This window comes from Hemitrygon akajei, chromosome 12 (genome assembly GCF_048418815.1).
Source record: "Hemitrygon akajei chromosome 12, sHemAka1.3, whole genome shotgun sequence".
Taxonomy (NCBI): domain Eukaryota; kingdom Metazoa; phylum Chordata; class Chondrichthyes; order Myliobatiformes; family Dasyatidae; genus Hemitrygon; species Hemitrygon akajei.
Genome location: NC_133135.1, coordinates 60,288,604 through 60,309,179, shown reverse-complemented (window position 1 = coordinate 60,309,179; position 20,576 = coordinate 60,288,604). Strand labels below are relative to the sequence as shown.

The 20,576-nt window shown below is 42.7% G+C and overlaps 2 protein-coding genes across 8 annotated transcripts in view; one reads left to right on the top strand and one right to left on the bottom strand.

Moving 5' to 3' along the window:
* dock7 (dedicator of cytokinesis 7) overlaps positions 1–20,576 on the bottom strand; it is a 185,727-nt gene that overhangs the window by 105,690 nt on the left and 59,461 nt on the right. For all 7 annotated transcript variants that reach the window (XM_073063221.1, XM_073063214.1, XM_073063219.1 and 4 more), the window contains exon 15: positions 7,281–7,398. In XM_073063221.1, coding sequence (XP_072919322.1) covers positions 7,281–7,398 — 118 coding nt within the window. The remainder of the gene's footprint in view (positions 1–7,280; positions 7,399–20,576) is intronic.
* angptl3 (angiopoietin-like 3) lies at positions 11,876–17,702 on the top strand. Its single transcript, XM_073062408.1, has 2 exons — positions 11,876–12,404; positions 13,834–17,702. The coding sequence occupies exons 1-2, from the start codon at positions 11,922–11,924 to the stop codon at positions 13,945–13,947; spliced, it is 597 nt and encodes a 198-aa protein (XP_072918509.1). The 5' UTR covers positions 11,876–11,921; the 3' UTR covers positions 13,948–17,702.

Here is a 20,576-nt window from a genome sequence, read left to right as displayed (position 1 = left end):
TACTTTATGACAGAGGGCATAAGGAACCGGATGAGCTTTGTAAAATCTGGGTGTGGCTTTTTCATTTAACCCTTGATATGTCTGAGTTTTCCAATGCCATCCTTAAATGGTGCCATGACATCATCTAGTACCTTTCTTAAATATAAATTTCAGTTGACTCCAATACAGGAGATGTGACATGCAAATGGTGGACAGATCGCCACTCAAGTTGTAGTTGTCTCAGACAAACACAACCCCACCATGTTGGCCCTCCTGATTTTACCACATACAAGCTCAATGTGGCTTGTTGGTTGTTGTATTTCACTGTTGCAAATGCCATACCCACAGGAGTTATCGCTTCTCCAGTATAATTTCTTAGCCGGATATCTGCAGGCTTCAGTTCAGTATCTTTGAAGTACAAGTCAAACTCTTTTGAGAAATGACTGAAATAGCCGAACCAGTGCCCAATTCCATTTTAATTAATTTGCTGTTCAATTCTAGTTTAGGCCATAATGTTTGTCAATTGTTAGATTTCACATTATAAACCTCAAGGCTACTCAGTCCTTTGTCACTCTCATCATTATCAAATTTTTCATCACAGTATGCAGATTGGTGCTCTTTTTGAAACTGCAACTTGACCTTTTTTTTTCTCTTCCCGGAACAATCCATTTAATTTTGTCTGTCCGATATGCTCTTTGTATATGTCCTACTTTGTTGTGTTTTCTGCAAATTTCACCTTTCAACCTGCACTGGTGTGGCGTATGTGAGCTCCTGCCACAACTATAACACAATTCATTGACAGGCCAGTTCCTGTTTAGATGTTGCAATTTTGTTCACACTCATTTTCATTCCAGACCACAACACAATTCTGTCTCTGTCTGCTGTTTCCATTGATACAGATATTTCAACTGCTCTTTTAAACGTGAGTTGTGCTTCAGTTAGGAGCTGTTCTTGAATGCTTTCTTGTAAGATTCCAACAAACAAAATGATCTCTCAGTGCATCAATCAATAAGCCCATCACTGAACTGACAATTTCAGGCAATCTCTTTAATTTAGGCACATATGCTGAAATGGACTCCCCTTCCTTTTAATTCTGCATATAAAACCTAAAGCATTCTGCAATCAACAGTAACTTCAGTTCTAATTGTTCCTGCATTACTTTCATGATTTCAGCAAAGCTCATTTATGCCTGGTTTGATGGAGCAGTCAAACCTCCGAGCAAACTGTATGGTTTTCCATCCAATGTACTCAGCAAAACTGGTACACACACATATACATATTCATACAAATTCATCCCAGTTATCTCTAGGTAATCAAACATGTCTATCTTTCTGATGTAGCCAGCCATTTCTGCTTTTTTAATTTATAATCATTATCACCCAGTACTCACTGTTTATGAATCCGTGAATCTGTCCATTATTTTTCTTTTTTTTTAAAAAAAACACAAACATCTCCTTTTCTGAAGACGTACACGCTGTGCTTTTTTTAAAACTGGAATATCTCACTGTGTTTCAACAGGTAGGTAATCGTCTTGGATTTGTTTAAAACTTCATTGCCAGTGTTATGTTTTGTAACTCCAAATCATAAAACATATCGATAGGAAAACAAGGGAGCCAGGAACATGAGTCTGACTTTATTTTTACTTTAAGCGAGGCACACACTTACGAGGTGGTGGTGTGATGATGTATGCCATTTACGTACCTTTACATATAACCCATAATGAATTATTTCAATGGCAAAAAATGTTTAGATCAAACAATATATTTACAATATTACTGAAATGTTAGTGAAATATTAAATACACACCAAAAATCTCTCTACCTCTGGTGCCATCTCTAGAATACATTGGGGGAACTATTTTTCCATTGAATTCTCTCTGACACAACAAAGAGATACTGGTAACAGAGGCAGTGGAACACATATTGGAGTATAAAATATTATGGAGTATAAAACTTGTATTATTTGCTGTGTAACCAAAACTATGTGAAATGCTAGGAATGTAGAAGACAATGGTGTGTTAATATGTGTTAATAAGAGGTAGCTAAGAGAGGTAGTCAGCTTTGAAGTTTGCTATGTGCTCTGCATGTATCCAATTGAATGTAGCCGACAATGGTGTGGTAATGAGAGGTAGCTAAAAGATGTTTTGCTTTGAACTTGTTTGCTGTGTAACCAAAGCTAAGTAGTCAGCCTTGATGTAGATTATGTAGTTTGAACTTGCTATTTGCAATTTTAAGAATGTAGGAGACAATGGTGTGTTAATAAGAGGTAGCTAAGAGATGTAGACTAGAACATGAATAAGTCAATAGGTAGAAACAATAGTGGCGGATGCACTTGTGATATGCACCTATAGACCGCTTGGATATGTTAATACAACTAAACCAGGAGATTGCTTTAAAAGCTGCTGTATCCGAGGATCGGGAGACAATCAGCGACTAGCTCAATGACTGTCTTGTGGCGACCCAATCACTAGCACACTCGAACCGGCTGACAATTAGCCAGAGCCAGAGACAAAGGTAGATAGCCTCAAGGAGTTTCAGTTACGTGCCTCTCAAAGTATCGAGTGGGGGAGACAGGCTTTAAAGCAAGACTGTGTTTTTGAAATAAACTTATTCTGTGGTTGCAGTTTATCGACTCCGTGTCGTAATTTCAGCGCTGCGCGTAGCACCCCGCTACATTGGTGACCCCGACGGTCCAAACGTTTTTTTGGACCGGAGATGGCAGACGCTGCGTTTGTTAACGCGGTTTCCTTGAAGCTGCCAAGCTTCTGGACGCTACAACCTCACCTATGGTTTCAGCAAGCAGAAGCCCAATTCCATGTTCGGCAAATAACCTCAGAGGACACCCGTTACTACTACGTGGTGAGCTCCCTCAACCAGGACACAGCGGCCCAGGTCGTGGAGTTCGTACTGTCTCCCCCGGCGGACAGCAAGTACACGGCATTCAAAGCCCTGCTCATAGGGACTTTCGGGCTCTCCCGCCACGAGCGAGCTGCCCGTTTACTGCACCTGGATGGCTTGGGAGACAGGCCTCCATCAGCTTTAATGAATGAGATGTTGTCTCTGGCCGACGGACACACACCCTGCCTCATGTTTGAGCAGGCTTTCCTGGAGCAGCTGCCCGAGGACATACGCCTGCTGCTGTCCGACGCGGATTTCAGCGACCCCCGGAAGGTGGCAGCCCGGGCGGACTTGCTGTGGAACGCCAAGAAGGTGAGTGGGGCGTCCGTCGCACAGATCACCCGGCCACGCTCCCAGCAGCAAACCAGTCCAGGCCCGGCCGCAGAGCCCGCTAAACCCAGAGGCCGGGGTGTGGAGCCCAACGAGCACTGGTGTTTCTACCACCAGTGGTGGGGCGCAGAAGCCCGCCGTTGCCGCCCGCCCTGCCAGTTCCCGGATGCCCTGCCAGTTCCCGGGAAACGCCAGGGCCAGCCGTCGCTGATGGCTACGACGGCTGGCCGTCGGGATAGCCTCCTGTATGTCTGGGACAAACAGTCGGGACGCCGGTTTTTGGTCGACACCGGTGCCGAGATCAGCGTCTTACCTCCGACGAGTTACGACAACCACAGCAGGGCGCCGGGTCCCCCCCTATGGGCCGCGAACGGCAGCACAATAAGGACTTATGGCACCCGTCCGGTGCAGCTACGGTTCGACTCCAGCCAGTTCACGTGGGACTTCACACTGGCCGCCGTAGCCCAACCGCTTCTGGGTGCGGATTTCTTGCGGGCTCACAGCCTACTGGTCGACCTGCCCAGGAAGAGACTGGTTCACGCCGAGACCTTTCAGACATTCCCCCTGGGTGCAGCCCAGTTGCCAGCCCCTCACCTCGGCTCCATCACGCTGTCCGACAACGACTTCACCAGGGTCCTGGCGGATTTCCCATCGGTTCTGGCACCGCAGTTCACGGCAGCCATGCCCCGACACGGTGTACAGCACCACATCCTGACCCAGGGACCACCCCTCCATGCCCGCGCTCGGCGGCTTCCCCCGGACAAGCTCCGACTGGCGAAGGAGGAGTTCAAGCGGATGGAGGAATTGGGGATCATTCGGCGGTCCGACAGCCCATGGGCCTCTCCCCTGCACATGGTGCCCAAGGCGACAGGGGGCTGGAGACCGTGCGGCGACTACCGCAGTCTGAACGAGGCTACAACACTGGACCACTACCCTGTGCCGCACATTCAGGACTTTGCAGCAAACCTGCACGGCGCGCGGATCTTCTCCAAGGTAGACCTCATCCGCGGATACCATCAAATCCCGATGCATCCGGACGACGTCCCCAAAACGGCTCTCATCACCCCGTTCGGCCTTTTTGAGTTCCTCCGCATGCCGTTCGGCCTGAAGAATGCCGCACAGACGTTCCAGCGGTTGATGGACGCGGTGGGTCGCGACCTGGACTTCACATTCATCTATTTGGACGACATCCTCATAGCCAGCAGCAGTCGTCAGGAGCATCTGTCCCACCTCCGACAACTCTTTGCCCGGCTGAGTGACTACGGTCTAACGATCAACCTGGCCAAATGCCAGTTCGGGCTCGACACCATTGACTTCCTGGGCCACAGGATTACCACAGACGGGGCAACCCCTCTGCCCGCTAAGGTAGATGCGGTCCGCCATTTCCCCCGACCCACCACGGTCAAAGGCCTCCAGGAATTCGTAGGTATGGTCAATTTCTACCACCGCTTCCTCCCTTCAGCTGCCCGGATCATGCGCCCCCTGTTCGCCTTGCTGTCCGGTCCGGGCAAGGACATTACCTGGGACGAGGTGTCTGCCGCCGCTTTCATTCAAACGAAGGAGGCCTTGGCGAATGCCACGATGCTAGTGCACCCCAGAATGGACGTCCCTACCGCCCTCACGGTGGACGCATCTAACACGGCAGTCGGTGGGGTACTGGAGCAGCTCATCGCGGGCCGCTGGCAACCCCTGGCGTTTTTCAGCAAACACCTGCGGCCACCTGAGCTCAAATACAGTGCTTTCGACCGGGAACTGTTGGCGCTATACCTGGCAATCCGACATTTCAGGTACTTCTTAGAAGGTAGGCCCTTCACCGCGTTCACGGACCACAAACCGCTTACCTTTACATTCACAAAGGTGTCCGATCCCTGGTCGTCCCGCCAGCAGCGCCATCTGTCCTACATCTCTGAATACACGACGGACGTCCGGCACGTCTCGGGTAAGGACAATGTCGTGGCGGATGCGCTCTCTCGCCCTAACATTCACGCCCTTTCCCAAGGGGTAGACTTTGAGGCACTGGCTGAGGCACAGCTGGCAGATGAGGAGATCCCGTGTTACAGAACCGCAGTCTCCGGTTTGCAGCTCCAGGACCTCCCCGTAGGCCCAGGTGAGAGGACCCTACTCTGTGACGTCGCCACCGGCCAGCCCCGTCCCGTCGTCCCGGCACCTTGGCGACGACGCGTTTTCGACTCCATTCATAACTTGGCCCACCCCTCCATCCGCACTACCGTCCGGATGGTCTCCAGCAGGTTCGTTTGGCACGGACTCCGCAAGCAGGTCCGTGACTGGGCCAGAACGTGCCTGCACTGCCAGACGGCCAAGGTGCAGCGACACACCAAGGCCCCGCCGCAGCAGTTCCACCCCACCCACCGGCGTTTCGACCACATTCATGTGGATATCGTGGGCCCCCTGCCAGTGTCGCGCGGGGCGCAGCACCTCCTCACTATCGTGGACAGGTTCACAAGATGGCCAGAGGCGGTCCCACTCACCGACACCACCTCCGAATCTTGCGCCCGGGCGCTGATCGCCACCTGGGTTTCCCGCTTTGGTGTCCCGGCCCACATTACCTCCGACAGAGGCGCCCAGTTCACCTCCAGCCTCTGGTCAGCGATGGCCAACCTGTTGGGGACTCAGCTGCACCACACCACTGCCTACCACCCACAGTTGAACGGACTGGTGGAGCGTTTCCACCGCCACCTGAAGTCGGCTCTCATGGCGCGCCTGCGAGGAGCTAACTGGGCGGACGAGCTTCCCTGGGTCCTACTCTGCGTCCGCACGGCGCCCAAAGACGATCTGCACGCTTCGTCGGCCGAGTTGGTGTACGGCGCGCCCCTGGTCGTTCCCGGGGAGTTCATACCAGCCCCAAGGGGGCGAGAGGAAGAACCCGCAGCGGTCCTGGGCAGACTACGTGAGAGACTCGGTGCCCTGGCCCCCATACCCACTTCGCAGCATGGGCAGCACCCGACCTGCGTACCCAAAGATCTGCAGAACTGTAAGTTTGTGTTTGTACGCCGGGGCGGGCATCGGCCACCGCTGCAACGGCCCTATGAGGGGCCGTTTACGGCGATCAGAAACGACGGGTCCACGTTCGTGCTGGACGTTGGGGGGAGAGAGGAGGTTTTCACGGTGGACCGACTCAAACCGGCCCATGTGGACTTGGCGCAACCGGTCGAGTTTCCGGCACCGTGGCGCAGAGGCAGACCTCCCAAACAGGGCCCGGCCCAGACTGTGGACATTGGGGGGTCTACCGCCGGTTCTGGGGGGGGGGGGGGGGGGGGGGGGGGTTATGTGGCGACCCAATCACTAGCACACTCGAACCGGCTGACAATTAGCCAGAGCCAGAGACAAAGGTAGATAGCCTCAAGGAGTTTCAGTTACGTGCCTCTCGAAGTATCGAGTGGGGGAGACAGGCTTTAAAGCAAGACTGTGTTTTTGAAATAAACTTATTCTGTGGTTGCAGTTTATCGACTCCGTGTCGTAATTTCAGCGCTGCGCGTAGCACCCCGCTACAGTCTCAGCTTTGATTTGCAAATTAAAGTTTAACCCTTCTTGAAGAATCTTCTGCGTCTCCTGGTCATTTGTAAGGCACGAAAAACCACGACACACAGAGCATCAGTTTATCTTCCTTTGGTAGAAGAAAGGAAGAACTAAGTGCGCAATATTTATATTTTTTCTACACCCACTTTCCTCTCAGCATTCTTCGGCCTGATTACCAATTTATTGTGTGACCCATGTCTACAAGGAACTTCACTGAGACTGAGAAATCAACCAGTAGAGGTCTGACAGTGTATCCTGCCATGCAACAAAACAATGAGCACAGATGTTTCAAATGTCCTTCCATTTCTCTATTGACAAAATAAGAAGTCTGAAACACACAGTTGTCTCATTATTGCTGGTTCCCTTGGAAACTGGGTGCTATCAGTCAACCCAATTACATCAGCCAGTATCTCATTGACCAATGTTGAAGTTCATCCACAACATCCAAAACTGTACATGCATATCTCATTCAGTATTCTACTTTAAGTAAAACTGCATTTACATTTTACAATTAAGTAAATTAAGCATTTGCTTTACCTGCATTGCATTGTTCTGATCTTCCCCAGACATAAACTGGACTTTCACGGTAATATTTCTAGCAGATCCTTGACGGTTTGCAAAATTAAGACTCTGCGGATACACGTACAGCAAATTCCTATGGAATTAAACAAAGATCTTGTGTGAAAATTGAATATGGAGAGGTTAATGTATCAATAGCTAACTATGACGTTAGTAGGAAAGGAGCAAGGAAGTGTACAGAAGTTCCACTGCTGTTTCAGGTATCAGATCCTGTTGAATGTACAGGTAAAAGAAACCACAAGAGATAGTATTATATTTTTGAAAGTATACTTTTGATAATTTCATTTGTTCCAATCTATAGCAGTCTATGAGACATTTAAACATTAGCTAAAAATAATGCTTTTTTCCCTTCAGATACATTTTGTGAAAATTCATTGACACTGTTGACTGGTTACCTAGCTCAATGATTCACTACTTTTTTTTATATAAGTCAGAGGTCCCTTAGAACTGTACAAGATAGCATGCACCATTAGAAATAGGAATGCTGACACCATAGAGATCATTAAATCGTGGCACATTTCTCCGAGATCTATACTACTGACAATAAAATCTGGCCATCAGCTCATCTCAGCCAATGCGATAACAATACTAGTGTAAACGGCCTCCGTGTCCCTTGCTCGGTAGGTGTGAGAATAGAATCTGAATTGCCAGAGGTGAGAAGCCTTAGGGTGCAGACTCATACTTGAAGAGATAGTAGGGCCTTGACTATCAATAAAACTGCTTTCAAACGGAATGCCACATTTAGATGACAGGCTGTTGCTGGGGTAGCTCTTGTTCCAAAGCCACAAGCATGAGGCACCATAAATTTAAAAAAGTATTTAAGCAAATCAACTGCTTCAAATACTTAAGAAAATTGTAATTAAGGCTTTAAACTTAAAGTATCCTGAAATAAAGTCCTAAATATAGGAAACGTTCCTAAACAGCAAAACATATTGTGAAAATCACACAAAAAAAACTGCAGGTGCTGTGAATCTGAAATAATTATTACAGATGCTGGAAAGACTGAGCAAATGAGGTAGTAACTGTGGAAAGAGAAACAGTTAACAGTTTCAGATCTGGGCCCCTTCAAAGAGTCCTGCAGCGGAGACATTAACTCTTTCTCTACCTACAGATACTGCCTGATCTGCTGAGTTTTCAGATACATACATTTAAAATGGATGACTGCTAGGATTCCCTTAGACCCTCTGACATTCCTACTTTGCTGAATCTTTCTTAATAGTGGTCAGAAGTCAACTGGATGAAATATATTTAAAGACCAGATATATAATCTTTTAATTCTAGCTTCAGATTCACCTATGAAACATTGATAAGTAACTGCAACAACCCCTGAGGTTGTTAATGAATAACAAGAATAGCAACATCACACACAAAAAAAACCACCTTCCTGCATGAAGTTAAATGAACTATACAGTCGGAAAACAGAATCAGTGCCAGTGTATCATTGAGAAAGGGTTAAAATATACTCATATTAACATAAAATATAAACAGTATACAATTAGCACGTCTCACAGTACTTTTAACAGTCTCCATATCTGCAGTTCCATATAGTCTTCAAATACATTACGGTTTATTCAATATGGCATATCACATTGGGTCGTGCACCTGCCAGATACATAGGCTGTGCACAAGAAATTAGGCCTGAATTGCAGGAAGAAGATCATCACCTTGTTATTTAAAAGGCCTCTCAAATAACCATGGGATTAACTTGAGGGATTGTTAGAAAGAGCTGCAAGGACTGCATGGCATTTACTCACTGTTATAGCAAAGCATTCTATAGTTTTATTTAAAGAATGAGTAGTGATGGTCTCTCCTGGTCTCCAGCACAATCTGAAAAGGAGATTATAGGAAATCTCCTCATCAAGTATAGGAAACATATTCTCCACATCCACTTTATCTAAGCCTTTCAATATTCAATAAGTTTCAATGAGATTCCCCCCCGTCCATTCATTTATTCAATGATACTCATCAATAGCTACTGGCGGTGAACATCTCTAATTCAAAAGATGCCAGTAGAGCACCAAATTTCTTGGTGTTCACCTGGTGGAGAATCTCACTTGGTCCCTCAACACCAGCTCCATAGCAAAGAAAGCCCAGCAGCGTCTCTACTTTCTGCGAAGGCTGAGGAAAGTCCATCTCCCAACCTCCATCCTCATCACATTCTGCAGGGGTTGTATTGAGAGTATCCTGAGCAACTACATCACCGTCTGGTTCGGAAATTGCACCATCTCGGATCGCAAGACCCTGCAGCAGATAGTGAGGTCAGCTGAGAAGATCGTTGGGGTCTCTTTTCCCGCCATTACGGACATTTACACTACACGCTGCATCCGCAAAGCAATCAGCATTATGAAGGACCCCACGCACCCCTCATACAATCCCTCCTGCCGTCTGGGAAAAAGCACCAAAGCATTCGAGCTCTCACGACCAGACTATGTAAGTTTCTTCCCCCAAGCTATCAAACTCCTCAATACCCAGAGCCTAGACTGACACCTTACTGCCCTATTGTCTTGTTTATTATTTATTGTAATGCCTGCACTGTTTTGTGCACTTTATGCAGTCCTGGGTAGGTCTGTAGTCTAGTGTAGTTTTTTTCTGTTGTTTTTTACGTAGCTCAGTCTAGTTTTTGTACTGTGTCATGTAACACGATGGTCCTGAAAAAACGTTGTCTCATTTTTACTATGTATTGTACCAGCAGTTTTGGTCGAAATGACAATAAAAAAGTGACTTGACTTGAGCTTCAAACAATTAAGTTTAAGCTCATATGGTCTCCAAGAGTCCTGATGTTGAATGTGAATGTGAGAAACTATGCAATTAGTGCTAAATGAACATATTAAAAATTGGACAATTTTTGGAAATTATATGTACTAACATCTCCTCTCTTGCCCTTTAAGATATCATTGACTTTTCCTTTACAAGTAATTTCTTCAATAATTCCAAATCCTCTTATTCAACTTTGAGATACCTGAAATTGCTGAATTTGATATTAAATCCTAAAGATTGCATCATGGCCAGACAAAAGATGAAGTGCTGCCTTCAAGCTTGCATTGGGCCTTGATGGAAAAGTGCTTTTGGAGGAAGGGGAAGTCTGGAAGGGAATCTGATGTTGGAACTTGTTAAAGACGGTAGCGATTACAAAGGTTATGCAGACACATTGTAGATATTAGACATGGACAACGTAATTTTGCTGTGATCCACATGGTAAATTAACGTCGTAGCACTCACCATCTAAAATCAGATATGAAAAATGGTAATGAATGCCAGTGAAGGCAAGAACTAGGGGAATTCTATCTCTGTTCTGTCCAGAGTAAAGAAGGTTACAGGCATAGGAAATACAGATTGTCCACCGATTTTCCGGAAGCTGATGGTTCAGCACCTCTTTTAATTTGGCTGAAATTATGAGGCCAAGTATCGCTCATTTTTCAGGAAATGCCAGTTAGAAGAGGTGAATGCTGGCAATTCTGTACAAAAATTCATTAAAGAGTTTAACATGAAGGATGTTCTTTGTTTCATTGCTCGAAGGTGGGAGAAGGTAGAACCTTCAACACTAAAGAATGGCCAGGTTAAGTTGTGGCCTGGCTTGGTATCTGATAATATGCTTGAAGAAAACCTTGACAATGACTTTACAGGATTTCATGTGCCAAAGGAGAAAGAAATCGTTCATGATTTGCTTGCGTATGCAAAAAAAAATGCTACAGAACTTGCTTTCAAAGATATAGCAAGCAGCTTTAACAAAGAAAATCTAGGGAGTGGATAATTGTCCACGATGAAACACCTGTTGTGCATCACCTTATGGACTCGGGAATTATAGACAGTGATCTGAATGCTGATAAAAACATGGCAAGTGTTAAAGATAGCAGTGGAGATGATAAAATGGATGAAACTGGAAGATTTATTATTGACAAGTTAATTGAGGTGTTGGGTTATTTAATCTAAGGGTTAGAGAAATGTACCTTCATGACAGAACAAGACCTAATTAATTTGTATTTGATGCAGGGACAATTACACAGGGAGAGACCAAAACACAAGAAACAACTTCACCTGGATGAGATGTTTAAAAAGATAACTGAGAAGCAATATTCTTTGTAAGCACAGTAATTAATAAATTTACATTTATTTTTTGTTTAATTAACAATCCTTTCAAAGCTTGTACTGTCCATTTACGCCTTTATTACTGCATGACCTCTTTTAATCCGGCAAAAACATTAATCTGGCAAGGTTCAGAAACCGAGGGTGCCAGAAAACCGGTGGTCAACCTGTAAATACCATGCAGTCAGGAGCACTGTCCACTATGGAAGAAGGGAAACAACAGTTCAGGAAAAAGGAAGGGATCTCAGAAGAACAAAAGAACAATCTAATTGTGGAATGTTAAATCCCTAGACTCAGAATAAAACCTTTTTTTAAGATTGAGTAACAACCATAATGCTTACACTCTATTTACACATCAGTATGTTGACTTTACTGGTGGTAACTCCACTATGGATTTAACCCCAGTTCAGTATTAACCTGTTTAATCATCAACTAGAAGACTGAAATGGTCAATAAATGGAGATACTGTATATAAAGGACTTGGCTAGAAAGTGCACTCTCAAATATTGTGAAAAAATGAAAATGCTCTTTATGGCATTCCTTATTTTACTTCTGACCCATTATTCTGTTCAAATACCAGTAAACAATTCTGGCTCAGAACCCGCTTCTAGATTTGCAATGCTGGATGATGTAAGGATTTTAGCCAATGGACTGCTTCAGTTGGGACATGGTCTAAGAGATTTTGTCCAGAAAACTAAAGATCAAGTGAATGAAATACTTGAAAAAATTAGTATTTTCGACAGATCCTTCACTGAACTCTCAAAGGAAACCAATGGGATCAAACATAATGAACAGGAACTGAAAAAACATACTGCAATTCTACAAGCCAAAAATGATGAGCTAAAAACTATGTCACTTGATATCAAAGAAAAATTAAACAGCATCGTGGAGAATCAAACTTTTCTAGAAACAAAAGTAGAAGGTCTGGAAGACAAATTATACAAACTGAATGAAATCAAATCAGAAATATTGGAGATGAAGAAGATCCCATCTCTAACAGTAAGTAGATTTTTATACAAAAATTGTGAAATCTGCAATTTACTATCCAATTACCTCAGTCAAGTGGTCTCCATCTTGAGCTAAGAAACAAGTCTCCATGTCCCCATTTAGTGAACCCTTGCTAGAAAGTTCATTTGTGGATATTAGATGCGAAGAGGGCAAGTTGGTTGCAAACCCACTCGGTCAAATAACTTTATCTAAATTCACATTGAAAAATAGTCACTCGTGTGAATTACAGGAAGACAAAAAATTTGCAATAAATTGGAAAAAGATCAATGTTAAGGTGCAAACTTTCCATTGTGTGCATCCAGGTGTAAAGTATCTCCAAAAAGTTCCAGTAAAATTTTGTACTTCCTTTCATCACCAGCAAGTATGCTGAATACTATTAATATGTGTTATTACACTCACATATAACACAAGAATAATAACCTTCTAAAGATAGAATTATTAAAAACTAATGATTCTATAACATTTTGCCTCTTCCTTAAAAGGAAGTACCCCACTTCCATTTGACAAAGCGTAACTTTTCCTAACAGATATGTGGGCTTGTGTCAAAGATCACACGCACTGATCTGTGTCAGATCCTTACATGGTGCAGTTTACTGGAATCTTCAGAGTAGCGCACAAATATCGTTTGGGGAATAACAATGTTTGAATACTGATTAACATGTAACATTACCATGCACTATACTTACCCTACTGTAATAAACAAAATTCTCAAAACAGAAGGTGATCTCTGTGTAGTACTGAGATGATAGTTTATAGGCTCTCTATACTACTTTATGCTGTAGCACTGCAGAATATTATGCAAATGCAATACATACCATGCTACTTCTTGAAGGGACCTTGTGTAATTATTTATGCAAAATTAAATCAACAAACAGCTCATCATAGAAACTGTTTTGTGCTGGAAAAGGCACATTAAAAGCATTGAAGTGCGATAGACAAAAACACTTTAATTATCATATTTAAAAAATGACGTTAAGGCTAACACTAAACACTATGTATTGTCTGGACCAGGTCAGAGTACTGGCAGTGTGGGCGTGAATGCAATGTGTGAGGTGGTAATTGGATCCTGGAGGAGAATGCCCAGTGTTATTTGAGAAAACAAGGGGTTACAAATGAGAGAGGTTGTCATCTAAAGGAGACATATGTAGATATAAATTCTAAAGTGGTCCTACCTTTACGTTCTCTATCACTAATGGGTTTAATTGTGTGAATTTAGCACTTCCTTTCAATCAAGCACCACTTAAGCAAAGGACCCTGAAGGATTTGAGAACCTTCAGAAAATTTTACTTACATGATCATATAAACATTGCTGTACCTTAAAAACAAAAACCTAGAAATTATAATTCAAAACTAAATTTAGTTTAGTACAGAAATTTATTGTTATTTACTGAGTATTATTTTACTGATTTTACTCCACTAGGTTCTTATTGAAGAACAAACCAAAAATATCAAAAGCCTGATCAATACTTTACAGAAGCAACACAGTAACCTGGACAAGCAGAGCCATCAAATACAGAAACTGGAAGAAAAGTAATTCTCAGAGGCATTTTTCTCTCAAAGAAATAAAATTCTAAAATTGCTGTGTCACATTTAGGAGATTATTGAACGGGGCAGAACTGTCAAAATATTGATAATAACAATTTCACACCAATAGCCAGTTTCAACCCCACACTAGAGTTTACATGGTATCTTGACTAATAATTGGCTTTGCCAAAACGTACAGACCAGCAAAGCCCTGTGTCCAAGTCCCAGATTATACGTTGTCTGGTGATACAGGAAAGTACAACTATCCTCAGTGATTGTGTACATCATATGAAAGATGATCAAGATTAGAAATTCTGCTGCTCTCATTCAGCCAGTCAATAATCATGAGCAAGATGCACAAGGAAGCATGTCTAATCTATTTTAAAAAGGTGCAAGGTCAAAAGCCAAACTTGATGGCCAGTTAAGTCAGAAAATCTACGAGCTATAAAGAATGTGCTTAAAAGGCACTTTTTCTAAAATATAAACATTTACGCAGAACATTACTTTAGGCTTAGGTCTGTGATGTATTGTCTTGAAAGATGCACCCACATTAAATTCTTAGCATTATGTTGATGAATTTGGCAGTAGAGCCAGAATTCTGATAAAAATAAAGGAAGGGTTAAAAGACCAAAGGGCCATGTTGGAGAATCAAGCAACATTTGTCACAAAATTGTTTTTTTATATTAATTTTTTTATGAGTTCCCACACTACAACAGAAAAAAACACCAACAAAATGGAGATTTATACAGTGCAAAACAAACATGTCTAATATACAATTCATAACAATACAAAAAAGCGTCCAAAATAAAATCATATAAAGTTAGTATCCTCCCCACCCTCCCACTAAAAAACTCCAAGCCAACCATTACTATGTAAAGTTAATCAGAGCTTTCGTCACCACAGAGCTGTAAATATAAAAAGTATAATGCCTACTACCTAAACTATAATATATTTCACATCAAAAAAAAGTAGAACTTAACCAGAAAAAAAAGCTGAAAGTAAGGGATTGTAGTACAAAAAAAAGGATAAATCTTTAATCTAAAGACGATTTGTGAAAATATTCAAAAGGTCCCCACACCTTATGAAAATTTATGTCTGAATTAAGAAGTGAATAATGAATCTTTTCAAGGTCTAAGCAGGACATAATGTTTCTAAGCCATTTCAAGTCAAGTCACTTTTTTGTCATTTCGACCATAACTGCTGGTACAGTACATAGTAAAAATGAGATAACGTTTTTCAGGACCATGGTGTCACATGACACAGTACAAAAACTAGACTGAACTACGTAAAAAAAAAACAGAGGAAAGCTACATTAGACTACAGACCTACACAGGACTGCATAAAGTGCACAAAAACAATGCAGGCATTACAATAAATAATAAACAGGACAATAGGGCAAGATGTCAGTCCAGGCTTCAGGTACTGAGGAGTCTGATAGCTTGGGGGAAGAAACTGTTACATAGTCTGCTCGTGAGAGCCCGAATGCTTCAGAGCCTTTTCCCAGACAACAGGAGGGAGAAGAGATTGTATGAGGGGTGCATGGGGTCCTTCATAATGCTGTTTCATTTGCGGATGTAGCGTGTAGTGTAAATATCCGTAATGGCAGGAAGAGAGACCCCGATGATCTTCTCAGCTGACCTCACTATCCGCTGCAGGGTCTTGCGATCCGAGATGGTGCAATTTCCGAACCAGGCAGTGATGCAGCTGCTCAGGATACTCTCAATACAACCCCTGTAGAATATGATGAGGATGGGGGGTGGGAGATGGACTTTCCTCAGCCTTCGCAAAAAGTAGAGACGCTGCTGAGCTTTCTTTGCTATGGAGCTGGTGTTGAGGGACCAGGTGAGATTCTCTGTCAGGTGAAAACCAAGAAATTTGGTTCTCTTTACGATCTCTACCGAGGAGCCGTCGATGTTCAGCGGGGAGTAGTTGCTCCATGCCCTCCTGAAGTCAACAACCATCTCTTTTGTTTTGTTCACATTAAGAGACAGATTGTCGGCTCTGCACCAGTCCGTTAGCCGCTGCACCTCCTCTCTGTATGTTGACTCGTCATTCTTGCTGATGAGACCCACCACGGTCATGTCATCGGCGAACTTGACGATACGGTTTGAGCTGTGTATTGCAGCACAGTCGTGGGTCAGCAGAGTGAACAGCAGTGGACTGAGCACGCAACCCTAGGGAGCCCCCGTGCTCAGTGTGATGGTGTTGGAGATGCTGCTCCCGATCCGGACTGACTGAGATCTCCCAGTCAGGAAGTCTAGGATCCAGTTACAGAGGGAGGTGTTCAGGCCCAGTAGGCTCAGCTTTCCAATCAGTTTCTGAGGGATGATTGTGTTGAATGCTGAACTGAAGTCTATGAACAGCATTGTGCATGAGTGGGTGAGGCAACATCTCTCCACCTAAGGAGATCTAAGTGTCTAGCCAAAAGAGATGCAAAATAAAGAGTTCAACGTTTAGTTCGACTCAGATGCATTTCAACTTCACCCAAGGTGCCAAAAAGAGCAATCAAAGGGTTAAGTTCTAAATGGGATAAAGTTAAAAAAAATCTCTCCAAAATTTCTCCAAACTAGGACAGGCCCAATACATATGAATAAGAGAAGCCTCGCACCCTTTACACTTATCACAGAAGAAACTAATATCAGGATAGAACCGCGATAATTTAGTTTTAGACATATGAGCCCTATGTACAACCTTAAACTGCAAAAGGCAATGGCGAGAAAATAAAGAGGTTGAGTTAACTTATTTAAGAATTGAATCCCAAACCTCGTCGAACAAAGAAATATTTAAATCATACTCCCAGGCAGTTCTGATTTTATCAAAGGGGACACGGCTCAAGGGCGCTAACTTATCGCAAATAGTAGATATTAAACCTTTGCCCAATGGGTTCATACAAAGAAGCAAGTCTACAACGTTTTTCTCAGGAAGGTTTGATATTAAAAGGTTAATAAAATGTCTGATTTGAAGATGTCTAAAGCAATGAGTAATAGGTAGGTTAAACTTTGCAGACAGTTGTTCAAAAGTTGCAAAACGATTATCAATGAAAAGATCTTCAAAGCGCCTAATGCCCTTTTCTGTACCAGTCATGAAATGTTAAGTCTTGCATAAAAGGTTGAAAAAGATAGGACTAGAAAGAGAGAAACCGTGAAGGCTATTATATTTTCTGAACTAAGCCTATATTCTCAAAGTATGTCTAATAAGAGGATTAACAATTAGTCAAGGCAAATGACAAGATTCTGTACTATTAATATAAGAGCCTCAATCAAGGATTAGCTCACTCTGTAAAAAAGTGAGCAGATAATCTGCAGAAGAGAGGGCAAATAAATACCGTAGGCATTTTTGATAGGAAATGGTAGCTTTTAGGTAAAATCAAAGGAAAAAGGCATTTCATTTGGGGAGAGGGAGAGAGGGGAGGGGGAGGGAGAAACCAAAAGGAGGAGAATCTGCAATCAACAGGACACAGCAGAAGAGATCCATGTCACTGTCCCTCAGAGGATAAGCCTCGGTCATCTCAAGAAACAGACTGCATCTATCATTGTTGTGATGTTTTGCTTCTCTGTCCAGGACACATCTTGTTTAATAAATCTGTTATGCAAATAAAAATACACTTGTCTCCATTGTCGTTTGCTATACTCATAAACCAGTCTCTTTTGTTTGTTAAATTAATTATGGCTTGGCAAATCTTGCCATGCCTTTGCCTGTTGATAGATCGAAAGAGCTAAATGCATTGTAAATTGGATCAATTCTGATTCCGATATTTAATCTTTTTTTTAATAAACACAAATCTTCTGACTTATTGCAATGCATTTAATAATGAGAGAAAATACAACAAATCTCCAACTATGATGCAATGTCAAATGCTGCCTATTAATGCTCCTTTGGATGTTTTGGAAGTGCTATATAAATATATGTGCTCCAAGCTAAGTGCAATATAAACACAACGGCAGTAGTATGGTTGTACAGCAGTTAATATTGCTGTCTTTTGGCTCCAATGACCTGGGGCTTAATCTGCAGGTCCAGGCATCTAGTTCCTTTGTTGGCTTTCCTTAAAAACAAACTCACACTACTGTTCAGATTTAAACATGTCCACCTAAATAGGGTAAATTTCCCTTTGAGTTGTTAATTATTACATTGTGCAATCCATGTTATTATGCATATGATATCATCATAAAACTGCTTATTCAATGATCTACAAATACGAAAGCAGCTTTAATGGTACATGAAAGTCACAAATATTAGCATACAAAAACATCACAGCCAATCTTTTCTCCACCACACCATTTTTCTGCCTTTTCCCCAAGCCCTCAATACCTTCAATGTCCTTAAGACAACAATGTGAATTGTTAAAAGGCAGCTACTGACTCCAGAGATCTCTGAGCTAGGAAACTGCAGAGATTCAGTATTCCTAGATAGAAAAAAAACCTTCCTTTATTTCAGTCCATAATGACCGCTCTTTGTTTTGAGACTGCAAGCCCTAATTCTGGACTCTTTTCCAAGCTGGAAAATCTTCCATGTAGTTTCCTCTAATTTTATACATTCTGTACATTTCAAAGATGTATTTCATTGTTCTAAATTCTAGACAATAGAGCTCTGGTCTATTTGATCTCTCCTTTCATGACTGAATCTCCATTACAAGACTAAGTCTGGTAAATATTTTTTACACTCACTCTTACATCAAGTGCATCCTCTTGGTTATATCACACTGGAATATTCCACGTGTGATATAACCAAGGTCCCATTTAATTGTAGTTCATGTTTTAGCAGTTGTTACCTAATGTAAGTGCCTTCACTAAAAGTCTGCTCAAGTATAAAATTAAAACCTAACACAAGCTCAATTTGTCCATGGTCCTAGCACAGGAGGGCTTGAGTTGTAAGGAGAGACTGGATAGGATGGGACTTACCCTGGAGTTGTAAGGAGAGACTGGGTAGGATGGGACTTACCCGGGAGTTGTAAGGAGAGACTGGGTAGGATGGAACTTACCCGGGAGTTATAAGGAGAGACTGGATAGGATGGGATTTACCCTGGAGTTGTAAGGAGAGACTGGATAGGATGGGATTTACCCTGGAGTTGTAAGGAGAGACTGGATAGGATGGGATTTACCCTGGAGTTGTAAGGAGAGACTGGATAGGATGGGATTTACCCTGGAGTTGTAAGGAGAGACTGGATAGGATGGGATTTACCTTGGAGCAAAGGAGGCTGTAGGGTGGCTGAACAGAGGTTTATAAAATCATGAGGGGCAGAGATTTTATGCAAAATTAGCTGCAGGATCATAGAACATAAAACACTACAGCACAGTATGGGCTCTTCTGTCCATAATGTTGTGCTGACCTTTATAAACTTATTCCATAATTAATCTAACCCTTCACTCCTACGCATCCCTCTATTTTTCTTTCATCCATGTGTCTATTGAAGTGTATCTGCCTCTTTCAGCACCCCTGGCAGAGAGTTCAAAGCACTCACCACCTTCTGTGTATAAAGCCTATCCCTGACATCTCCCCAAAACTTTCCTTAACTCACCCTAAACAGATGCCCTCTGGTATTAGCCACTACCACCTTGGGAAAAGTCACCTCTCATCCTCCTTCAGAGAACGGTCACAGCTCCCTCAACCTTTCCACATTAAGACACACTCTCTAATCCAGAGAGCATCCTGGTAGATCTCCACTGCACCCACTCTAAAACTTCCACATCCTTCCTATAATGAGGCAACCAGAGTTGAACACAATACTCCAAGTGTGATCTAACCAGAGTTTCATAGAGTTGTAACATAACGCTATGGCTCTTGAACTCAATCACTTGACTACTGAAAGTCAACACACCATACTTCATTTAAACCGTCCTGTCAACTTGTGCAGCAGCTTCGAGGGATCTATGGATGTGGACCCCAAGATCTCTCTGTTCTTCCACACCGCTAAGAATCCTGCCAATAATCTTGTACTCTGCCTTTACTCTGACAAACTAATTACATTCTGCATCAGAAACATGTTTTATATTTTGCTATTAATTTTAGGGGGAATTTGTACAGACATCTAGTATAGATCTAATGAATCAGCAGATTTTAATCAACCCTTGGCAAGCTCATAAAAATGGCTTTGGTTCACAGGAAGGTAAGATGTTTATATTATTTATATCTTTAAAAAAAACCTTCTCAGTAAATTATATCCATGTCAACTTGAGTCTGTTTGTTAGGAGACAGTGTGGAGGTGGTGGCTGCAGAGACAGCAGGGAAGTTAGATCCACACAATTGCTCTCCAACATTCCCATGGAAACAAGTGCGTATATGCACAAATGAAGATGATGAGAATCATTTTTGGTGACTGGGCCTGCGAAATCTGACCAAACATGCACTCAAAGAATCAGAATTTGGCAAGATATCACAAATGCAGTCCACAGACTTCAGGCAAAAATAAAGTTGAAAAGTTTGAAATGGAACCATCCTTGAACATAATAAATGATAACATTCATATTGGACATTCAACAAAATTTAAATAAAAATTCAAAAATGTCTGATGGTTTAAAATCAGTTCTATCCAAACCTTTCCACAAATCCAAAAAAAGCAGTACTTAATTTTGATGTTATTTAGTACAAGATACAAATTGGCTTAGAAGGACGTAAAAATAAACAAAATTACAGTTAGTGGGT

Coding starts and splice junctions, on each gene's coding strand:
- angptl3 (XM_073062408.1), top strand. CDS start 11,922: ATGAAAATGCTCTTTATGGCATTCCTTATTTTACTTCTGACCCATTAT. Junction 12,405..13,833: donor AGAAGATCCCATCTCTAACA/GTAAGTAGATTT, acceptor TTACTCCACTAG/GTTCTTATTGAAGAACAAAC.